At 46.7% G+C, this 23,939-nt stretch overlaps 2 protein-coding genes across 3 annotated transcripts in view; one reads left to right on the plus strand and one right to left on the minus strand.

Annotated features, from left to right (window-relative positions):
* Window positions 1-2,356: 2,356 nt before the first annotated feature.
* LOC134420055 (homeobox protein SIX4-like) lies at window positions 2,357-13,435 on the minus strand. 2 transcript variants are annotated; one of them, XM_063159749.1, is made up of 4 exons: window positions 13,217-13,435; window positions 12,570-13,123; window positions 10,564-11,252; window positions 2,357-8,147 (listed from the first exon to the last, which is right to left on the minus strand). In XM_063159749.1, exons 1-4 carry the CDS (start codon window positions 13,400-13,402, stop codon window positions 7,351-7,353), a joined length of 2,226 nt encoding a protein of 741 aa, XP_063015819.1. In that variant the 5' UTR covers window positions 13,403-13,435; the 3' UTR covers window positions 2,357-7,350. The 2 variants fall into 2 exon arrangements, with proteins under 2 accessions (XP_063015819.1, XP_063015818.1); XM_063159748.1 differs by having other exon boundaries at window positions 12,570-13,435.
* Window positions 13,436-14,572: 1,137 nt separating this feature from the next.
* MNAT1 (MNAT1 component of CDK activating kinase) overlaps window positions 14,573-23,939 on the plus strand; it is a 119,959-nt gene continuing 110,592 nt past the window's right edge. Inside the window, exon 1 of the mRNA XM_063159752.1 lies at window positions 14,573-14,692. Coding sequence (XP_063015822.1) covers window positions 14,604-14,692 — 89 coding nt within the window. The 5' untranslated portion in view covers window positions 14,573-14,603. The remainder of the gene's footprint in view (window positions 14,693-23,939) is intronic.

The raw sequence follows: 23,939 nt of genomic DNA on the forward strand, positions 1-23,939 counted from the left end.
AGGGGAGAATATCGTACATGAGTTATTGAGTAACCATCAGCACTGCTCCAGGGCTGCTCCGTTCCTCTGGACTGCATGCAACTTCTGAGCATTTTATCTCTTTCCTTCAGCGTTTTCAGGCATGTGCCAGCTTCTGTAGCATATAAACTAGGTGCTATTTTTATTGAATCTGGCTTTAGTGCTGTAGATTTTTCACACGTGTTTTGGTTTTTTATTGTTGGTCTCATTCCTGAACTTTCTGGCACCTCTAAGTGTGAAATCGGTTATGTGCACGTTGCTTGGCAGATGAATTCCTATTTCTGGGAATCATTTTCCTTCTGAAATGTATTTTTATATTAAAAATGTGATCTGTATCCATATACCGGCCTAAGATTCCAGCCCAGAGATTTCCACAGCCAGAGATCACCACAACAGGGGATGCAGCCTGGAAGGAGACCTCTGCTTTCCAAGCTGTGAGTACTCATATTAAAATCCTGTTTTACTGACCCAACCTCTGCCTCTTGGAGCAGCAAAATCCCCTTCTGATCTGGCACCAGGGAAAAATCAAGACAAATATAGAGGATAATAAGTGATGTCTTCCAGCACTGTCTCCCTGCTGGATCAAGAGAAACCACCCATCTCCTGAGCCTTCCCACCACCAGCTCCATTCCAGCTACTGCCTTGGCAGCTCCCCCTCCTCCCTGCAGCATCCCAGGCCCTGTGGGAAAGGCAGGGGCTCAGGGACCCGGCTGCCCACCCTTCCCAAGGTGCCGTCCCCCCTTTTTCCATCCGTGCACAGGCTGCCAGGGAGGAAGGAGCCGTGGCTGTGTGTGGTTTTCTCGCCCAGGGTGACCTGGAGCACATCTGCGGAGCGCTCCGAAGCAGCAGGAATGCGCTCCGTTAGGACATGATTCATCCTGCATACCGCATGGGTGGCTGCTCAGGGAGAATTTGGCCATTTGCATACGCTGCCGAGACCTTCCCCTTCTCCTCCTTGTTCCCAAAGCCCTGTGCTTCATCCAGAGCCCCTGCAGGGGCTGCACAGCCACAAATCCCTGCCCTGGGCATTGTCCTGGCAGTGCTGCTCCTGGAGTGCCACATGGTGAGGCAGAAACTGCTCCAGCCAGGTCGAAGGATGGCTTTAAATCCTCAGGAAAGCTGGGACAGAGCTGCTGCTCGGGGATCAGTTTGGGATTTGCTCTCTGCAGGCAGGAAAATCCCATCCCGGTTCTGCTCGGGCAGAGGGAGAGCCGCAAACACGACGGAGCCAAGCGCCCGCTTCTGGGAAGGAAACAGGAATTGGGCAAGCAGGCAATTGGCTCTGGCTTAGGGCAGCTCCAGGGTAACTGGATTATTTACTTGGGCAGCTGCAGAGCCGGATCAGCCTGGAGGAAAGAGGGAGATGCTCCCCGGGCTGGGAGGGGATCCCTGCGCTTGGCCAGCGGAGCTGCGATGCCTGGGAAAGGTGGAGGAACGGTGGAAAACAACAAGGTCGTGTCCTAAAACACCAAGGTCACGTCCTAAAACACCAAGGTAATGTCTTAGCAAGCAATAAAATCACGAATTTCATGTCATTAACTCTATCTATTAAAAAAAAAGAACCAACTCCCAGACCTCACCTTGCTCCTTCTGGCCTAAACACAGCTTAAAGGGATGGAAGGGTGTTTTCCTGCTGGCTGTTAATTATCTCTAATGTATCTAAAGCTTCAGTGAGGGAAACTATTTCACCTGCACAGATTAGTCTATTTGGATTTATTGTCGTTCATTTTGGCACCAAAATGGTAACCAGGCAATGCTGGTGCTTGGAAGGCAGATCTGAAGTAATATGGTAATGTGTTTAAATCCTTTAATATCAGGGGAACATAGCATTTCAAGCTGTTCTCAAAAGGCTGCCAAAACCAAGCCTGACACTATGTGAAATGTTTTAAAGAAAAATTTCAACAAATAGGAATTTAGCAAATAGGAGTACACCTACCCAAAAAAAAAGCCCCTGACACAGAAAGCATGCCAATGTCATGGGAGCAACAAGTAAACACTGACTAGTCCTAACTAGCAGGTGGAAGTAGATTTTAATAATATCTAACTAATTATGGGACAAATTCGGTTTGAGACACAAATAGGTTCAATATGAGGTATAAGATTTATGGTTTTTAATTTAGTATTTTAGAATTCTCACAAAACCCCCTCAAGTCAACAGAAAGTCTCATTCTTGCTTAAATAGGGTGCAGATCAAATCTCTGGCAAGCACAGGCCCTCCCAGTTGCCATCACCTTTCATGATGAGTCATTAGAAGCCAAGTTTCTACTTCAGATTGCTTTTCCAACTCAAAATTCAAAGCCCTTATACGACATCCAAACAGAAATATTTACACAAGATGTGTATAAATATAAAGTTTATTCAGTATAGTGTTTAGAAAAATAAGTTCACATCATCTCAGAATACAAATAAAACACTTAATTGTCCAGGCACAAACCCCTATTACAGTACAACAAACATACATACTTTAGATCTCTTTGGTTGGGTAATTAAGCACAGATATGTTTGATGATACACTCTGGGGCAGCATCACCTAACAGTGCAGTAAAGTTCTTGATTATTCCCTCCTCTAACACGTACATTCCACTTAAATTTAATATTTGTTGTAAGGCACAATAAAACCCATACTGGAGAAATAACTGGTTAGTTCTGGACAAACAGTACATGCAGCAAAAGAACAAACATCCTCTGAATGTGAATCCTGAAAGCCAGAAGATTCACCCCCTCCTTGAGTTCAGAAATTTAAGAAGCAAGTTTTAAATTATATGAAACATACAACTAAGGTATAAAATATCCTTCAAGATAACAACTGCTAGGAGATACAGGAAGACTTCAGGCATCCTTGCTTTTAAAAATATCATTATTTTTGTTTTCAGAATTATAAAATTACTGTTCTTTTGGATGATTTGACATTCTTTTTGACCACAAGCACTGGGCAGTTCATGTCCCCAGAGCCCTGCACAGATATCTCACATGATACTGGAGGGATGCACACCCTTGTTCATCTGCCCTTGCTGAGGAAAGTGCACAGACACTGGAAATCTATGTACATGAAAAGCTCCTGTGCACACAGGGCCAAATTCCACCCTGATTTATTTAACTGAAAATCATCACTGAGGTGGTTTTACACGATCTGAAGTCAGAACCTGTCCATTATTGTCATCAGTCTCAGACTGAGAGCAGCAATGACAGTCCCAGCCTCACCTCTGGGTGAAGCCACTTTCTGAATGAGTCTTCCTGAATCCACAGGGAGGGGAAAGCAGTAAATGGGAAGAGGTATTTGCTTGGATAAACTGTGACTGTTTGGTTCTACCCAAGTGCCAGCCTTGTGCTCTGGTTTGTGCTGCCACTGTGTACTGGGCCAAATCCATCCCTGACCTAACACCAGTGAAATGAATGGACCATATTCCCAGCTGGCAAAAAAAGGACATTAAAGTCAGTGGAAATGTGCTAGTTTAGCCCAGCTGAGGACCTGGCCAATGCATGTCTGTGATTTACATTGCTGAAATGTCCTTGCAGGTAAGACCACAGGGATAATGCTGCAAATAGTCCACACAGAGCATTCAATTCATCGTGTTTCTGGTTTTCTGCAAAACTCTGGGTGAAACAGAGGCAGCTTTAATCAAAAGTAGTAAAGAAGAGAGGGGTTTTTAACATCATGCTTTGTTAAGAATTTCCTTAGGCATATTTTTCAAAGCTGAGTCTGGGACTAGTAAAGCAGTAGAGTTTGGCAATGTTTTCTGTAAGATTTCCAGTGGACTTAGAAGTTACAAACATATGTGAAGTTGAAATGATCCTTTACTCTCATCCATAACAGAGAGGGAGGGAAGGGAAGGAATGTGTATGCCAGGTAGACATACCATTCATTTAAGTAAGAGAATGTGATAATAAGGGCTGTCTGTGGGGCTTGGACACTCACTGCCCTCCCATGTGTGGGAGATCAGCATCCAAATCCCCTAAACACCAAGTAAAAATCCTTGCTTTGGGAGTCAGTGGAGCAATGCCTTATTTACAGCAGCCAAAGATCTGGCCCTGGACACTTTTTGGGGCTTTGAGTACTGTCTATTGAGAGCAGTGAGCCTGCCTGCCTGAGGGCCACAAAATAAAAACTTACCCTTGTAAGGAATAAAACTACTTATTTAAATTTCTATTTTAAACACACTGTACCGTGCAATGAGTCTTTATATTGTGCATATGTACCTGCAGGAAACATGAGGTTATAACTATGTTATCTGGAGGGAATGACACTTATTTTCAATGGGAGAAAGAAAGAAAAGAGTAAAAGATAATAGGAAGTTACTCGATATCTGGAAGACTAGAATAGATTAATCTCACTTTGTCCCAAAACACTGCTTTTATGTACATCCTCCACTCCAGCTGGAGAGTGGGAAGTCTCCTATTAGAAGTACCAGACACTCCACGAAACATGCCACTGTAACAACATACACAGTTTTTCACAACAACTGTGCTGCAAAGCCATGGAATTCACTCAGTAACACAACAAATGCAAAGAAGGAAAAATTAAAAATAAAGTAACAGGTACTGTTGTAACACCACAGTCTCTTCAATTATGAGAGATGATCACACCAACAACTGCTCTGAAATATTCCCTAGCTTGCCTCCAAATATAGTCTGAGCTTCACAGACCAAATGTTAATCCACCATCAACTCCTTCAGAGCCAAGTACACGTTCCCCATTAAAATGACAGCGATAGGGGACATTTCTAATTTTCCAAATGGCTGAATGATTTCATGCAAAGCATATACAGCTACTGTCATCACCACCTTAGTTACACGGGTGCAGAAGAGGTGGGAAACAGGCACCTCATGCTGGGGCCCAGCAAACAGATAAACAAGCAGAGTGGTTGGGAGAACTCTGGACTATCCGATTCCCTGCTCACGCGGAGCTCCCGGGAACGTCAGGGAAAGCTGTGCCAGGGGAACATACAGCTCCATGTCCTGCCTGTGATAATCTCTGCTTTGAAGCACTTGCCTCAAACCCCCTGTTTGCCTGGGAGCACGTGGGGACAGCCAACTGCTGATGGGCTGCTCCTGCCTGCGGAGCGTCAGCGGCTCCGCGCAGCTGCAAGTGCTGTCCTTGCACTCTCCTCCTTCCCTTTTCCTGCCCTTCTCCCTGCAGCCCTGGCTCACAGCACGGGCTCCAGTGCACACTGACAGAGCTCAGCCTCAAGGTTCCACAGAAAACCCTGCAAAACAGGCAATATAGTGCAAAACCACGACGAGAATGCCAATGCCGTGCTCACGGTGCACAGAGAAACCTTCATTCCCAAAAGCTTTCCAAGGAACCAGTTAAAACCAAGACAAACACACTGGGATTTGCCACCTTAATTATCTTTCCTTTCCATTTTCTTTTTGTCCTTTACAAGTGATCTTGTTCTGTCCTGAGCCTACTTCAGAGCCCACAGAAGCTCATGAAAACATTTCCCATTGCCTTCCAAAGGCTTTGGAGGAGGCCCCTGATGAGGATGAATACATGCTTTAGTTATTGTATATATTCACATCAGGATAAAATACAACAAAACCAAACCCACCAGCATTAACAGCATGTCACTTTTGTACATCTGAGTTCTTCTTATTGTTTTAAAGCTATAAGGATGTGCTTTTCCATGCTACAAAAATAGGAGGAAAGGTTCAGATCTGCTCCACCTGCTCCAGGGATGAAGGTGTGGGCACCATCCCCAGCCAGGCAGGGACCACGGCTGCTGCAGCTCCCACCACAGCTCCCAGGCTGCTTCTCCTGGAGGATATTCATAAACACACACTCAACTGCACTCCTGGATGGGGGCCTTGCTGCACCAGCAGCTGAAGCTGTCCCACAAGGGCTCTTTGGCCAATTTATGAACACAGGGTTCCCTTCCTTGCCTTGCCCATCCAACCTTCCCTGCTCATCTCACAGAGCCAAGAGCTCAACCCTGTGGTCCCCTCCTGCAGATGTGGGGCAGAAGGACCCATCCTTGGCTCTCTGCACTGCCAGGAAATGTCACCCACCATGTCCAGAAGACTCTCAAACCTCTTCTTACTCGTGCAAGCAGGGGCACCCAAAGTCAGGGGGTCTACTTGCAGAAGTAAGGCATCAGGATTTGGCCCTGAGGACGGATATCTGCAAATCAGTGTTTTTATTCCTCCTGCCACTGTGCTTTAGTAACAAAGATAAGGCCACTAGGAAGAAAGGCACGTGGAATTCTGTAAAAAATACACAAAAGGGTTCAACTAAATCGCAAAGTACTAACAAAACAAACAAAAAAAAAAAAGCCCTGAACACAAAGACAGAGGGGGTAGAAACAGTGACCTCCTGGGTTTGTGAGACTGGGAATTAATTTTCTAGTTTCAGTGTGATTAACATTTTACTTTTACAGTCTATTGCTTGAAAAAAAAACTACAAAAAAGTAAAACCTTGTCAGAAATAACTACGCTTACTTCCTGCTCAAACAATAAAATAAATTAAACAGCCAGAAAACGTTTTCCTTTTCAATGCATTGTGTCTAAAGTGAAAGGGAACATAAACCATAAATAAAATCCATTGTACTAATTAAAAAAAAGTCTCCTTTATAAGAACTGAAACAATATTTACATTCATACTGGATAGAAAGCTTCTGAATTGCATAATTAGAGTTTCAAATGATGCTTTTTCTGGTGCACTGACAAAATGCTAGCTGTAGCATTTAGAAACCTGTACATGATTGATGTGAGACTTTTGGTTTAAATGCAAGTCTGCTGGAAAAAAAGCAAACATACCAGTAACAATGTTATGATTTTGTTTTGTTTCTTAACCTCAAACAACATAAAAGTAGCCAGAGAGGTATCGTCTAGAGTTCCTTAGAAATCTCTCAATGCCCATGGACTGGAAGTAAACAGAAAAAAAAAGTCTGCATTGTTGCTACCATTTTGGAGTGAGATTTTTGTTTTCCATCTGAAGCTAGGAGTGTATACTTACTGTTAAGAGTATGTTGTACTATGGAGAGTCTAGTTAAATTTTCAGGGTAGTATGTTGTACTATGGAGAGTCTAGTTAAATTTTCAGGGTAGTATCTGGTAGCCAAACCTGTACCCATTCCTCAGTACTTGCCCTGGCCATTTCCTTTCTCCTTTAACCTGTTTAAAAGAGGATACTGCATGCAAACCAAGTGTGGCAACCTAATTCCACTGCTGGAGATTCCTCTGTACATTGATTCAGACCACTTAAATGTTCTTCTGGTTTCTTAAAATGAAAAAAAAACCACCAAACAAAAAAACCCCACAAACACCCCACTAGGTGTTTGTTAGGGCCTCAACAGGAGACTTATCTATTAAAACAGAAAGCAAGAAAAGAAAGAAGCTACAAGTCTTGCATAACTTCATCCATCTGAACTGTCTGCAGTTTGGCAAGCTCTTTTTTGTCCGTTTCCAGTTCTTCACATACCGTGTCAACCATGTTGCTCATAACATACTTAGATTTGGAATCCAGCATCATTAAATTGCCAGTTGACTTGCTCTCAGAATTAGGCAAGAAATTCTCTTTGACATCAGGTACAGCTTGCAGAACCAACCTGTGCTCTCTGCCAAAATCCTGGTGCACTTGTGCAGGGGGGTGGCTGACACGGTCTGCACTGGCTGAAACGATTTCTCCAAGCACGGGCTGTGCTGTGGAAATGGACAAGAGATCCTGACTGGTGATGAGGGGACAGTTCTGGAGGGTTGCATAGTTAGTGTTGCTGATAGATATCACTGTAGAGGTACTGGTCACGGGTGAAGACATGGCCTGGCTCTCCGAGATACCAGAGCTCAGTTCTGCAGCATTTAAAAGAGTTGGTGGAGTGAGGGAAAAATTGTGTGAGGGCGTTACATTCACTAAGGAGGAGGCCAGGGACTGCAGCCCTGCACTGGATATATTTTCAGAAGACATGTTGACGTTCAGTTGTGTGTTCTGACTGACTGGCATCAGCTGAGAAAACACCAGGCTTCTTTCCAGTCCTTCTTGCTTGACAGATCCTACAGCCTGGCCCGAGTTGGGAACTGTATAAACCACTGCACTCGGAGTGAGGGGGCTGAAGAAAACCTTTCCTTGCTGCACTGTTGAAGATTCAGTCGTGAAAGTTCCTCCATCAGATGTGCTGGGGTTTGCTGAAACATTACCTAGAGAAAGGAAAGCAAAAGAAAAGAAAACAGAGAGTTATGCAGTCCTGGTCTTTTTTACCTTCACAGTATACACACACACTAATATTTCATGTAACACTGCAAAGCAATTTTTGTAGCAGGTGAGAGAAAACTAGCTGTAAAGAAATCAATGCTGTTAATAGATGTTGCTTCTAGAAAGTTAAAAAAAAAAAAAAGAAAGAAGTTTCTGATCTATTAGATTAGGTATCTTTCAGACTCTCATTAAGGAGCAAACAGTCCCCAGCCATGTGACTAAAATGAATGTGCTTTGGCCTTCACTAGTTGCCACCACTCAATTTCCATCTAAGAATAGAAGCATGAAAAGCCATTAAAGATAGTTCAGTGACAGACTACAGCTTGTGTGTGGGAACTGGAGACGCGTCACATGAAATCCACTGCTGCTGGGGAGAACCTGCCCGAACCAACCCCCACGGAAAACACGAAAAACCAGTAATTTCCATTGGTCTGACTCGGTAATAATCCTCAAGCACTCAGCTCTACTCCCTTTCACCTTGCTTTTTTGTGTTTTTCTAAAATCCTAATCCTGCCACATCCAGCATGCTGTGAAAAGCCACCCAGCACTGCCTGCCCTTGCTGAGAGCCATGGCACTGCTCGTGTGATGTTGCAGTGAGCCAAAGCAGGGAGAGGTGGCCAGAGATGACCTGAAGTTGTTTTCACTGGACTTGTCATGTCAGTTGTCATTATGGTAATTCCTAAAATAAGAAATAGTGGCTCTTGGGACTGAGTCCCACTTGGAACACCTCACTTTCTCAAAAGCAGTTTAATTATAAGAGATTACAGTTAGACACAGCTGAATATTTTAGAGCAGCACCAAAGATTAATTTCTCACGTGGGGAATATTTTAATTCCCTATTAATTTTGGTTAATCAATTATGATTCTTTGAAAGATGTTATGCATATGGGTAAACTAGAATAACAAAGCCAGGTAACTTAAAGTTACCTGTCAGTATTATTTACTGGCTTACTTGAAATAGCCTGCAGCACGCTTCACTTGGAATAGGCAGCCAGCTATCCATCCAAGACAAGCAGAACTTTTCTCTGCACCAAAGATATGGTGAATCACCCTCCAGTGGGCAGTAAGTATTTTTAACAATGGGAAAAATGGTCAGAGAAGAGCTTATTATGAATCTTAGGACTTTCAAATACAATAGTCCTACAATACTTAAAAGGATAGAACTTACTTTCTCACCTTTGCTGGTTGTTAGTTTATGCCTTGGAGCATGTGGATTAAGTGGCTTTAGTAATTACAGGTGGCATTCAAACTAAATGTCTTCTCTCTTTAATCTTGCTTAAACTATGTGCCAGTAACTTCCAGTGCCTGTGAGTGCTGTATTTTAGGACTTTATAATTGTGCACCCATTCGAAATGTGGTTGCACAGCTTCAGTGTTCCTCTCCGTGCTTCAGCAAGAGCAATTCATACCCTATACATATTAAATTCAAAGAAGCACATGAGCATAATTTGACTTTCATTATAGTATTCACAGCTCCTGAAACCAGAGAGAATCATTCCAGTTTAATAACTTTCATAATCAAATAAATAAAGTGGCCAATGAGTACCAAAGATGTTCAGCTGTGCTTTTTAACTGATCTGCTTCAAAAAAGGGATCCAGAACAAGGTTTGTGCTCCCTGGGATTCTTCCTGGCCAGCTGCAAGATTCAGACTTTGGTATGCTAAGACCAACTCTAAAGCAAACTTGGGGAGGAGCCTGCACACTTGGCACATGAACCTGTGATGACATATTTCCCTTGGACTCAGGGCAGCTTTATACAAAGAGCCTCACATTTTATATCTACGAGCTAGTGCTTACTTCTATTGTTCCCCTCAAGTTTAATCTTTCTTAATTATGGAACAGAAAATGTACAAGCAACTGCTCGGTCTTGTTGTGTCTACAATAATTCAAAATGTATTTTTGTGAAATGCTTTTGTTAACAAAAAAAAACAAAACCACCACAGGAACAACAAGGGTAATAATTTCCAGCTGCCATAATTTTCATTTTTATGAATCTTCTCATTAAAAGAATTCAGTGGCAAATGGGGAATATTTTGAATTACTGAAACATGTAAAATTTACAGATATTTGTGAAGACTCCTATCACAGACTTCTGTGAACAGCATGAGATGAAAGGGGTGTAAATTACCAGACCTCCTTCCATGCTCTTAACAGAGGAGCTCAGCTTCATCTAACAGTCTGCCCATGAGCATAATTCACTATAAAGGAAGGCAAACAGTATTATTTGATGTTCTGTGTGTGGCCATGGCTGAGATATTATGTTGATACCTTGGAAGAAAAGGACCACAGTTTCTAAACTGCTAAATGTGCCTGATTCCAACTTTTCCTCATATCTCTTAGCGCAAGAGGCAAAGCTTTTACCTTGTGAAGCTGCCACAGAAACTGGAGGCAGCTGCAGAGAAGAAAAACCAATGCTTCCGTTCAGCAGCTGGCCATTTGTCCCTGAATTGGGGATCTGGACAATGCCATACTGGTTTATTTGGACAGGAGCAGTAAAAGTAACCACGGAGCCTCCATCCTGGGAAGCAGCAGTTTCCACGCCTTCCCTTTTCACCTCTGAGCTCGGTATCAATCCCGGGAAAGTGACTGGGATGTTGCTAGGGCTGAAGGCTGCTGTGGCATTGGGGACCGAGGCCTGAAGGAGTTTGAAGTCTTTGACATCTTCTGAGGACGATGAGGACAGTATGTCAGTGATGGACACGCCGTTGCTCACGACACTGGCCGCAGTTTTGGGCGAATTTAAGGTAACAGTCTGCGAAGTGCCCACGCTGAGTCCATTGAGTATGACACTGTTGGGTCCCTGAAGAAACGAGCTACCATTGAGGAAGACAGGAGAGGTACTGGCAGGCATGAGGTTCCCATTCAACAAGACGCCGGACGAGCTCAAGGCTATTTTAGTGTTTCCAAGCTGCTGCATGTAGACAGGCTCCATGTGGCCGGGAAGGCTGAGGCTGGTAACGCCGTCGGATGAGCTGGAGAGTGGATGGGGAGATAAATCCTCCCGCCCCTTACTGGATTCATCTTCTGTGCTAGGGTTGCCATCTGACTCGCTACGGGAAAAGATGGAGAGATGACATTGCATTACCACGGCGTACAGGATCTCTGCACCAAGGGGGACTTCTTGCTTTAACACAAGTATGCGAGAGCTTTCACGAACAATTCTTTTCTGTGTTTTGCCTTTACGAGGAACTTTAAACGAATATTTATGCCAAGGGAGGAGGTTTCTTAGAATAGAACACATCAAACCAAACACTCGCCCAAAGGAAAAACTTTACAGACTGGGTTATGGAGTTGTAAATAAATTCCTCCACCCCGGCGACCGAAGGGGGCTGCCTGGGCCCGGGGTGCCCACACGTGTGAGACGGGCCGCGGCCATTTGGCAAAGCGCTGGGAGGTGAGGCAGGGCCGGGCAGCGCCGCCGGACCCTCAGGGCTCAGCCTGGCGCCCCCGGCCCGGGGGAAGGGGCAGACCCCGGCCCGCGCTGCCCCGATGCCGGCGGAGGCACCTCCGGCCGTGCCGGGGGGAGGGACGCAGAGATGGGGGGCGGCCTTTGTGCCTCCGCCCGGGTTTTTTCGCTGACTGGTCCGCCCTCGGCCGCATTTTTCGGTCGCTCTCCCCTCCCTCCCCCCTCGGCCTTTGATGTGTCCCGCGGAGAGGGGCCGCGGCGGCACAATCGCGCCCTTGGTTGAGAAATGCCTTGGGGCCCCCTCCGCCGGCCGCTTTCCCTCCTTCTCTCCCCGCTCCCTTCCTCCACTCCCTCCTCCCCGCGCTTTCTCCCCCCTTTCCCGTCCCTTCCCGGAGGAAGGCGGGAGCGGGGAGGTCACCTCCACCTGCCCGCGCCCCCGCCGCGGGGCGGGGGGAGCCGAGCCCGAGCCGCGGGCGGAGCGGGGCCGGGGCCGCTCCCGGGAGCCCCGGGAACCGGCCCCGCTCCCCCGCTGAAACCCGAGCCCGGCCCGCTCCCGAGTCAGGTTTCAAAACAGAGGGAGCGCCGGGACCCCGCGCGTCCTCCGGCCGTCAATGATTAACTCTGTCAGGCGCGACAATTGAATAAAAACAAGGAGCGGGGGGAACGAACACCCCCGTCCCGTCCCCTCCCGGGAGTCCGCCCCGCGGCTCCCCCGTGCCGGGAGCGGCTCCCCGGTGCCGGGAGCTCCCCCGGGAGCGCGGGCCGGCGGGTCCGGGAAGTTTCCCCGCGCCGCCTCGCACGCCCGGGCCGGGTGGGTGTGTTGGGAACGAGGGAGCGGGGAGGAGGAAGGAGGGGAGGACGAGGCGCACCGAAGGTAAGCGCCATGTTTGCAAGGGAAGAAAGAGCCGGGAGAGGGAAAGGCAGGCGGGAGAGGGGGCGGGGAGGAAAAGTTTTCCCTCACCTTTTGGACTGGGTCTCGGAAGGGTTGCGGTCCCGCTGCCTGCGGTTCTTGAACCAGTTGCTGACCTGGGTGAGGGACAGCCCGGTGATCTTGGCCAGGTTGCGCTTCTCGGCGGGCGAGGGGTATCGGTTCTGCTTGTAGAGCTCCTTGAGCGCGTTGCGGGACTTCTCCTTGAAGCAGTAGACCGTCTCCTCGCCGTCCCAGATGGTCCTGGGCAGGGGGTATTTCCTCCGCAACCTGTACTTGTCCACCGCCCCCAAGGGTCTGCCCCGGGCTCGCTCCGCCTCGGTGTAGCGAGCTTTGTACCAGAGCTCCTGCAGCAGCGGGTGGTTGGAGGAGTCGAAGTTGTGGCTCTCTAGGATGCTGTAGAGCTCAGCGTAGATGCCCTGGTGAAAAGCTACCAGCGCCCGGGCTTTCATCAGGCTCTCGTTGCCACGTAGCAGATCACTCGGGGGCAAAGACCACAGGAACCTGGCCAGGCGGTCCAGGTTCCCACCTTGCTGCAGCGCCTCGCACACGCAGGCGACGTGGTCCGGCGAGAAAGCCAAGGGGGTCTGCGAGGAGGAGGAGGAGGAAGAAGAAGATGAAGAGGAGGGAGAGGAGGCAGCGTGGTGATTCCTGGCCAGGAGTTCCGTGTGGAGCAGTACCTGTTCCGCGGCTCCCTCCTCGCCGGCGGCAGCGGAGCCTGCATGCTCCATGGGGAACTGGGCAGCGGCGGGAGGGGGCGGCGGCGCGGGCCCGTCGGGGGCTTCGGAGAGCATTTCCATCACATTTTCCTCCTTGATCTCTACCGCGATCACGATGTCGTCCGTGGCGGGGGAGGCAGAAGACATGTTTCGGTTTGTTTTCCTTTTTTTTTTTTTTCCTTTTTCTTTTTTTTTTTTTCTTTTCTTGTGTGCTCTTTTTTTTTCCCCCTTCCTCCCTCCCCCCCCCCACCACGTTCCCTTCTCCTCCTCTCCCCCCTTCCTATCTCTCTCCTCCTCCTGCTCTAGCCGATCAGGTTTCCCCCGGCCCCGCGGTGACCATCCGGGATCGCTGCTGTATCCCGGCCGCGCTCCGCCGCTCCCCCCGCCGCGACTCCCGCACCCGCCGCAAGACTATGTGGCCCCGCCCACCTCTGCCCCGGCCGCGCCCGCCCATTGGCTGCGCCGCGCCGGGAGGGCGGGGCTACGGCGTCTCCATGGCAACCGTCAATCAAGCGGCCGCGCTCCTCTCTCCGCTCCCCCCCTCCCTCATCCCCACCTGGAGCCCCCGGGGAGCGGCGGCTCCGTCACCTGCGGAGGGAAAGGGTTAAATCGCTCCCGGTGCTGTCTGCTGTCCTTACTGGGGGTGAGGGACTTTTGCTGTGTCCGCTTCTGGGCCCCTCACTTCAAGAAAGTCATTGAAGTGCTGGAGCGAGTCCAGAGAAGGGTAGCGGAGCTGGGAAGGGTCTGGAGCACGAGTGCTATGGGGAGCGCTTGAGGGAGCTGGGGGTGTTTCTCCTGGAGGAAAGGAGACTCGGGGTGACTTTATCGCTGTCTGCGACTCCCCGAAAGGAGGAATAGCCAGGTGGAGGTCGGGCTTTGCTCCCGGGCTAGCAGCGGCAGGACGGGAGGACAGAATCTTGAGGTTCAGGTTAGACACGGAATTCCTCCGCAGAAAGGGTGATTAGACATTGGAATGGGCTGTCCAGGGAGGCGATGGAGTTACCATCCCTGGAGGCGTTTAAGGATAGACTGGACGTGGCACTTAGTGCCATGGTCCGGTGGACACGCTGGTCTTTCCCGAAGTGATTGATTCCGTGCTTCCTCTTGGTTAGTCAGGGGCAGGTGTCCCCCGTCTCCCGCTGTTCCACCCGGAGCTCTGGGGCCCGGACAGCGCTCGGACAGCCCCGGCGCTGCCCCCGGGCTCCTTCCCGCTCGGGCGGGCGGTGTCGGGCCCGGGCGGCGCACGGAACGCGCGGGGCGGCGCTGGGCGGCGGCGGGGCCGTTTGGCGGCGGCACCGGAAGGCGGAAGGCGCGGCGGGAGGAGGGAGGGGAGCGGGAGGAGGCGGCCATGGACGACTTGGGCTGCCCGCGGTGCAAGACCACCAAGTACCGCAACCCCTCGCTGAAGCTGATGGTGAACGTCTGCGGGCACACGCTGTGAGTGGCGCCGGGCCCGGGGGGAGCGGGGCGGTGAGGCCTGGGGGAAGGAAGGGGTCGCTCCCCCGGCCGGCCCGGGGGTGGGGGCGGCACCGGCTCCGCCAGAGCCGAGCGGCGCTTGCGGGGCGGCTCCGGGCCGGTCAGGCCGCCTTTCCTGCCGCGGAGGGTCCGTGCCAGCCCGGACTGGCTCCGGTGTGGGTCTGGCTGCCCTCGGTGCGTTCTGTGCGGTGAAATTGCCGGGAGGAGCCCGCGGGACGCGGCATGAGCTCGGGACACGCTCCTGTCCCGCTCCTCTGCCCGGCTGCGGCGTGAGAAACGGGGAACGCAGGGGAAAATACATTTCCCATGCAGTTAAACATTTCTTGTTAAAACTGTGCTCGAGTAGTAAAGAAAAAAGTGTTTTGTGGTATTATTGTAATGTGTTAATTCTGCTGAATGAAGAGTGCTTTCCTGAAGGTTTGGTGCTGGTTTGAATGTTGGAAAATTCTCTTGAGAACTGGTGCTGATGGTAGTCTTAACTCATTCGTGGTTTTTCCTTTTTTGTTTTATTTGTTGTGTTTTTTATTTTTTCCCAAGACCAGTCATTACTTTTTTTCCCTTTTCTCCCAAAACTCAGCCCTTAGATAGTACCATCACTGGCTATTGCTGATTTTAGTCACAGATAGTCTTGCTGATTTAAGTCACAAATAGCCTGAACTCACTTTCGGATCTGAAGACCATCCTTAGTTAGTGTGGAAGTTTGAAAGGCTGTGCTCTAAATTCATTCTGGATGTACACCATCCAAGGCCAGTACTGCAGCAGCAGTCCTTTAATATATATTTTTTTATTTTTGTCCTGTCATCTTTCCTGTGATGTGTATGTTTTTAAACCACATGTGAACTACATTGAGAAGACGCAGCCTGGGAGCTGTCGCTTGCCTTGGCGCATTGCTGTAAGCGAACAGGATGAGGGAAGTCAATCACGAGAAAGGATTTATCTCGTTGTCTTAGGAAAAAAGCGTTACTTTCCATTCTGTTCCCTGCTCCCGTTCCCTTCCCTTGCCGCGGAGGTGCGGTGGGGTGGCAGAGGTGGCCTCGGCAGTGTCCCTGTGGTGGCAGCAGTGCCGGGGCTCCAGAGCAGCAGCCCCGCTCAGGGCTTTGGAGCGGTGCCTCGATCCTGCACTGACCGAGGATCAGAGCAATGATCAGAGCGGTCCCCGCGTGCTTCCAGGCTCCTCCAGAGCCTCTTCCAGCAGAGGACAGCATGTCTCAGTTTGCTCTCCTGCTTTGCTTCTCTCGCTTTGGGCTTTTTTTGCAGCTGAGTTTTGCTGGAGACAGTTAATGCTGTTTTCTGCTTTAGTGGCTGCAGTCGCTGACGCCGTGTTTGGGGCTGATGTTCTTGTCTTGGTTCTTGTTTCTGCAGCCCAGCTCTTGTTGTTTGCATCTCTGTGGCAGAGTAGGAGCTCTGGGTTTGTTTTTGTTGCAATTAAGGCCTCTCCATCTCAGTGAGGTTCAAGTGTGCCACTTTTCCTCTGTGCTTTCCTTCCAAGAGCTCCCTCAGGGTTGTATATCTATTATAGTTTCCACACGGTGTTACAAACCCTTCATGCTGGAAGTTGTTTCTTAGTAATGGTTAATGAATTTCCATAGCAACTCATCTAGAAGCTCAGATGACCCACCTGTGCATGAAAGGAGGGGACTGACTTGTTCTCATAAATTCACCATATTTCAGTCACTAGGAAGGAATGTTTAATGAGATAACAGAAGTTTCTGATGGAGATTTATCCTTTATCAGTCTATTTTGATATTTTGCAGTTGTTAACATTGGAAATGCTACTCCTAATTTCCAATTTAAATTTATTTGCTATAATTGAAGCATTTAAGAACTCTACCATGAATTTTATACACTTGTGAACTCTTTATTACTTCTCTTTTGTAGGAATGTCTGGAATACTTTGAGGGCTTTCTTTTTGGTTTTTCACTCTGAAGAAATCCCATTGCTTCAGTCTCCTCTCTTCAGTGATTTTTAATGTCTTTTTTTTTTTTTTTTTTTGTTACACTTGGGGGTTATTCTCACTGGGGTTTTTTTAGGCCTTTTCCACTTGGTTTGTATTTTATTGAAGCTGGACATGGTGTTCCATGTGAGTCATTAGTACAACAGCCAGACTCAAAATTATTTTGTGTTCTTCTCATTTTGTGTTCTTTTTCATTCTTTTCCTGCCTGCATTTCATCCAGGCAGGATGATGATCTTGATGTATTTAGTTTTTTTGCTGTGATATAATTGATTTATATTGAACATAAATCCCAGATTCTTTAGCACTTTGCCACTCAGCACATCTGTGGGCAGAACAGAATTCAAGCTTGCTTTCCATGTTATGTTGTACAGGTGATGATGATGATGATGATTATTATTATTATTGCCTTTTTGCTCTGTTAAACAATTTGTTACTTCATGTGACTTTTATTTGCTTCAAGTGACTGTGGATTCTGAGCCCCTCCATCCAAGTTCTTGAAACTGCCTGAGATTATTCTCTGTTAACATCCTGATATTTTCTGATGTGTAATTTGTGGGCAGAATGTCTGGGAGATATTGGAAATTGTTGCTTGTCACCATAAGAAATCCAAGTGAGGCACAGCAAAATATGAAGTTACCTGCAGTAAATTCATTGCTAAACCCCCCCTTCCCCTGGTTGCTTTCTGTAACAGTGGAGAATGTGAAAAGATTAAAGCCATGTGAATGGGCTTGCTACCAATTTTCTCTCAGATTGAAGTAATGATAGCTTATCTCTGGGTGTGGGTTTCTAATCACCTCTGAGTACTTCAGTACGTTCTGCTTTTGTTTAGATTGCATGGCTGTCAGTTTAATAGTGTCAAAAGTCCAGTTAAACCAAAACTATATTGCCTGTAGTTGCTGTTTCACTGCCTGTATTGTTACTGTGCCATTGGAGGGAATTCTGTGCCTTTGATGTGATTTGTTCCTAAGAAATTGTGTGTTGAATCTCTCTGTTCTGTTATCTGACATATACAGGAGATGGGTTCTTTCCTCAGATTATTTTGGCATCTTCCCAGGATCTGAGGGTGAGCCTGCCTCTGGTCTGTTTTCCTGTGTCCTTGTTTCCTGCTCTTTAGAGGCAGGTGCTTTAGTCCTTCTTTAGGTTCTTGGAGCTTAATGCAGAGAGCAGAGATGCTCCAAAACTCCTTTTGTCAGTTTTCAAAGGGTAAATATTACATCTACCAGACCAGATTTGAAAACCTTGAAGCACTGCTAATGCTGTAACCCTGGGTGTAGTCCCCAGGTTTATGGACTGCAGGGCCATGGGTTTATGGAGGCTCATGAAGCTGTCTGCAGGAGCACATTGCCTTTGTGGTGCTTTTTGTTTGAAGTGTGCTGAGAGATCTGCATGGAAAATTCAGAGCCGTGCCTTTGCTGGCTCTGGAGTGCTGGAGCAGTTGCTGTAATGCATTTCCCAGCTCTGGCCTGGGCTCCTGCTCCTTCTGCTGTGCTAGGAGTTACATTAGCCAGCTAATCCATCTCACTGAGTGCAGATTGATGCAGAAAATGCCCCAAGTGCTTTGGCATCATCTGTTAGAGATTTTCCCTCTCATTGGATTGTGGGTTAATGTGCTCCTGCTTCAGCTGTGCTTGCATTGCAGCCATTCTGAGGGAATATTTGCATTTTACCTTCAGTGCTGCCTCCTGGTAGTTTCTTTCCTAAAGCCCTGACCTTTCCTATTCTGTCAACTGTGCTGTTCACTTAATGAAGTGACCTCCAGTGATGTGATTTGCACTTGTGCAAAATACCTTGAATTTTAAAATATTGAGGAGCCTGTAAAGGCTGAGATGATTTGTCAGCAAGCTTCAGATCTTTGTTTCATCTGGGTTTCAGAAAGCTTGTGGTTTTATCAGGAGTTCATTTTATTCATTTTGTGACTCTGTTTCCCCTTCTGAAGAACTGTGAGAGTTGTCTTCTCATGCCTTCTGTCAGCCAGGTTGTTTCCACTTTCATGTTCTTAGGTGCCCTCTGATTAGAATGAAATTAGAAGAGCCATTCTTCTTATCATGGTTTATTCCCCCCACCTCTTATATAAAAAAAAGCACCTCAGAATATCTGAGAACTTGTTGGGCAACAGATGTCCTGGTTTTTCTTTCTTTTTGTGACAGATGGTTACAGTGAAGGTTCTTCTTGCTATGAAATCCTGTGCTTTGGAGGTTTGGCTGTTCATTCTTCTCTTCCTCACTTCTTCATTTAAATCTCATCTGAAGTGGATGAGAAAATCCCTGTGCTGGCCTCCCATCTCTTTCCTTGCTGTGACCTTGACCCTGCCATCAGATTGGGTCTGCATTTTGGCAGCACATGCAGGTAGCATTTCTGCATTTCTCCTCCCTCATCCTTTGCTTGAGCCCACATTAGAAATCTCCCAGGGCTGCACTTTGGCTTGGGCAGTTCTCCCAAGGGCACTGGGGCTCTGGAATGTTTCCTGGCACATCAGGGTGCTGATAAGCACAGCAGTGGAGATAAGGGATAGGCAGGTGGCTGCAGAGGATGAAATCAGACATTTGGTCTTTTATAAACAACATCAGGTTAGGATTCCACTGCAGTTTATTCCAACAGAACCATGCCAAGGCTTACAATTGTGGCAGTGGTTTTTTTTTTTTTTTTTTTTGGGGGTATTATTTCTTAGTAGTTTGTTTTCCTTGGTTATTGCTTCTTGACCAGTGTCACCAAAAGTGTAACACCATGTGTTTTTGGCATCAGAGCAGTGTTAAATAAGCCTTTTCCACTATAAATCTTCCCTGTCACTGGGAGGGAGGATGATAAATTAGCAGTTAAAAGTTGCTCTAGGATGGGACTTAGTAAGGAAATGCTTAGTTCAAGAATAATGAATGTCTTTTAAAGTTTATTTTCTTAAGTATAGCAGAGGTTCAAGGCGTCAGATACTTGGCTTTAAAAAAACTTCTGTGCAGGGAAAAGTGTGTCTAATTATGGAGCAATGCTTGATTAAAGTCCTGTAATGCATTAGTTTCTAAGGTGCCCTGATGGCTTTGTCTTCTTTTAGAAGTTCACTCAAGAATTATATTCCAAAACCATTGTGCATGCATGAAAACTTTTGGTTTTTCAGACAATTCCTAGAGTCTTTTCTGAGCATGCAGATGCTGGGTGCATGCTTGCTGATGGAGTTGTAATCCACCTGGCTTCACTTGAGCCCATGAATTATCTTTGACTCTGCCTGCTTGGATTTCATGGCCTGTGTTGAGTTTTAGGAGGCAGGTTAAGCATATCCCACTGATTTACTTACACAAAGAGGAGGGGAAATGTATCCACCCAAAGCTGCATTAAAAGAACATTGAGGTTGTTACTGCAAACAGGAGTGGGTAAAGAGATTTATTCCTGCCTGTAAACTTGGACCATATGGTCTCCAGGGAGGAGACACAAAAATGTTGGTAAAAAAGGTACTTAATTGGGGCTGCTGGTTCACCTTTGTTATCCCACTGCCTTTTATAGGGAGCAGGAGGGAAACTGGTGTGAAAAGCTCTTCCTTAGGAGTCAGTCCTGGTGCTCCAGCTTGTAGAGAGGAAATGTGGGTGTCTGCAGACCAGCAAAAGCAAAGAAACTCCTGTTCTTCCCCAGTGCCATGCCAGCTCTTGTGCTGTTGTGACAAAGTGTCTTTTCCAAGCGTGACATCTCTGGGAGACACGGGCTCAGGGGCCAGAGCAGCCTCCACAGAAAGCTGGGAAGCTCCATTTCAGCTGCTGCCAGTTTGGTGGGTGTGGGTTTGGGTTTGTTCATGTTTTGCCACAATCTTAGATGGCAGCTGATCAACTTGCTTCATTCTAAGCTTTTCTGCTCTCTTTCCTGTCTTCAAGAAAGGTGTCTGGGCTCCTTACTAAAATATAGTTTGGTTTTTGTTTTTTTTTTTTTTTTTTTTTTTCTCCTGTTCCCAGAGGGAGATGTATTTATTTCTCATTTAATTTGTTAATAAGACTTCAAAATGAAGACAGTGTGGAAAAGCTGACTGTCTCTAGGCCCAGCTTTGTGCTGCTCAGGGGAGACATCAATTCACCAAGCTGTGCTGTGGGGATTCTCTAATCTGCCCTGCACCCTGTTAGGTGTTCCCAGGGATTCATTAGGGGGGAAGTGCATCCTTGGAGAGCTCTAATCGAGGTGTTAACAGCTGCAATGTGAAGAAACAGAGCTTTCATTATTTGGGTATTTATTTTAATGTCAGAAGCTTTTGGAGTTTTGTGGCTGTCACATTCCCTGGGAGGCAGAAGCAGGAACATCCCTGGTGGAGTCAGGGGAATGGGGGCTCATGCCAATGTGTGGGGCTGGACTTGTTGGAAAACAGTTTGGAATCTTCTTGTTTCAACCCCTTCCAAGTGAAAGGATGGCTTGGCTTCCTGCTGCATTCTTCTCTGCAGTGTGGTTCAAGAAAATGCCTTTCTTCCAGGATGGGGGAAAGCCCTGGAGACTGTGGAAAATAACATAAAACTGTATTTCAGCCAAGGGAGTTTGAGTGAAGAACTCTAAACTAGAGGTAGGCAGTGAAGATCTGTCAGACCTGTAACTTTTAATTTGAGCATGTGGGAATTAGGGGGGGTTTAAATATGCATTTGAATTTGATTTGGCAAGCTTTTTTCCTAAAGAAAATACCTTGAATGCAAGATATGCAAGGACAATGATTCAGGGCTGTCATTTGTAAACATAAAGGTTGGCTGTAATAGATATGAATTTTAGGCCAAAAAAAAAAAGGTATGTGGGCTTTGGAGCTCAAGCAAGTGGGAGTGTGCTGGTTCAGCCATGGAGTGTGGATTCAAGATTTGTGAACAGCAGCAGGCACAAGGAAAGAGCCACCAGGCTTTGGTGCTTACCAGACCCTTGCAGGAGCTGCTCTGGTTTGCTGATCTGACAGAAAATGGAGCTTTTTTTGGTCAGTTCATGCTGTTTGTACAGAACTAGCAAATGGAAGTGGCTTGTGAATGGTTAGTCAGACATCAGAGGTGGTGCAGGGCCCTCTGCAGGAATGTGTCTATGGATGGGGTAGGAATAGGGTGGAAGGAAGGACCTTCTTATGACACAATGTTAATTTGGCTTTTTAAACCATGCTTTAGAATTGGCTTATCTGGGAGAGCAAGTGTTCTGCTTTGTCTCTGAGACTTGGTTTTCTGCTGTTATTACCACATCACACCTCAGCTTAGATTCCTGGAAGGCAAATCCTTGCCTGTATGAAAAGCATGAACAATCTTGGTGGGTTAAAGCAGATTACATGCAGTTGAAAATCTCAACCAGAACAGGAACTTGGTGTGGTCCTGAACATGCCTGCATTGCTTTGGGGAGATAAGTAATGAAAGCTGTGTAAATCTGTTTCATTCCCAGTAATTTCCACCTCTGAAAGAATTCTCTTAGTTTCTTCTGCGTGACTTGGGAGACACGTCAGGGAGTTTTTTACTCATTTTGTCAGATCTACTATGAGACTTTAACTGATGCTTGATTGAAGTAATTGCACAATCAAAGCCTGTCTGCTTCCTCAGAGGAAGAAGCAATATTTTATTTTTGTGTTAAGTGGGTTGTATTCCCTCTGAAAGAAAGCTTTTTCCTGACTTCTTAGGGAATAAAAATCTAGGTCATCTTTCTTCTTTGTCTTTTTGGAGTTTTTCCTGGTTTTATTAATTGGGATTAGATGCTCTTTGGATCCAGTTCCATCCCATTAGGCTTCCAAAGTCTCTACAAGTTAGTCATGGGAGGTGATTAAATCACTGCTGAAATACCCAAGAGGTTATTTCCTTCTGCCATCCAGTTTTGACAGTGGATATTTGCTTTTACATTTGGCTCTGAGTCATGGTCTTGATACTTCTGATGAAGTGGTGTTAATGCCTCAGTTTAATTCTTTTGTTTTAAAACTGGCGTTTTAGAAAATCTTCTCTTTTCTCTGTTGAGCTATCAATTGCCATGTCTGCTTGGTAATACTTCTTCTCTGCTTAGCAAAGCTCACAGAGCTCTACTCTTCATTCCCTGTAAGTACTTTTTGGAAATGTAAGTTATGGTTCTGCTCCTTGTGACCTTGGCAAAAGGAAAGCTGCTGTTTATATCCTGTCTCTTCAGTCAGTAAATGGAAAAGTAAATTCTTTTTTCTTGGTTCTGGAAATTCAGTCTGTTTGAATCTGCAGCCTGGATTGAAGACTTTACAGGAGCATGCAGTGACAGGGCAGGGGAATGGCTTCACACCAAAAGAGAGCAGGTTTAGATGAGTTATTAGAAAAAAATTCTTTACTGTGGGGGTGGTGAGGCTCTGGGATAGGTTGGCAGGAGAAGCTGCCCCATCCCTGGCAGTGTTCAGAACAGACTGGATGGAGCTCTGAGCAGTCTGTCCTGGTGGCAGGGGATTGGAATGAGGTGATCTTTGAGGTCCCTTCCAACCCAAACCATCCTGTGCTCCTGAAAATGGGTTTGGGTGCCCACTTGAGGAGTTTGTTCCAACACGCTCAGCCCCTCCTGGTTTGGGTGAATCTCACCCTGTTAGTGTGAATATGGTCATGGTCTGGTAAATCTGTGGTGAGAACAAGTTCTTCTCAAAAAGAAGGCAAAGACAAGAGCTGTTTAAACAATTTCATATTAGGAAGGTTTTTCTTTTCTCTTTCTTTTAATTGCATCTACTTCATTTTAATTGAAGCCATAATAATTCTGTGGGTTTGTGAGGAAAAAGGACAATGAGCTTGCTTCTGTGTGGTTGCATTAGCTGTCAGATGTTAATAAGCCATATGCATATGTTTAATATTTATGAAATTAAGCAAATAGATTCCTGAGTCATTTTAGAAAGCACATGTGTCTTGGTAACTGTAAATTCACAGCAGGGCAGGTCCAGAAGTGCCCAGAAGTTGCATTTGTGTGCATGCTCTTTGTTTGGGGCTTTGCTTGGTTGTTCCTCCCCCTGGACAACCGAAGGTGAAATATGAAGAAAAGCCAGGTCAACATTTTGGAAGATGAACTGATTACCCCACTGTTCATATCTGGTGAGGAAATAAGGAAAATTCCCTGAAAGCAGCAGGCTGTGGCACAGGCACAGCTGAGCTTGCCTGGGGACACTTCATTTTCATGTTGCTGCTTCCCTCCCTTGGTTTGAGGATATGCAGGCAACAGTGGATGTTTCCTCACAGACCACTCTGGCTGCAATAAAAATCACAAATAGTAGTCCTAACAGTGAGCTGAATTTTATAAAGACATTTACCTGGTTTCTCTTTTTAAAAATATATTTTGCAAGAATTAATTTT

Source organism: Melospiza melodia, chromosome 6 (genome assembly GCF_035770615.1).
Source record: "Melospiza melodia melodia isolate bMelMel2 chromosome 6, bMelMel2.pri, whole genome shotgun sequence".
Taxonomy (NCBI): domain Eukaryota; kingdom Metazoa; phylum Chordata; class Aves; order Passeriformes; family Passerellidae; genus Melospiza; species Melospiza melodia.

Bases quoted from the DNA above. Each gene is read 5' to 3' on its own strand.
- LOC134420055 (XM_063159748.1), bottom strand. From the start codon at position 13,402: ATGTCTTCTGCCTCCCCCGCCACGGACGACATCGTGATCGCGGTAGAG. The intron at 11,253-12,569 runs GTGAGGGAAAAC...CTTTTCCCGTAG, and splicing joins TCCGAGACCCAGTCCAAAAG to CGAGTCAGATGGCAACCCTA. The intron at 8,148-10,563 runs GTAAAAGCTTTG...TCCTTTCTCTAG, and splicing joins TTCTGTGGCAGCTTCACAAG to GTAATGTTTCAGCAAACCCC.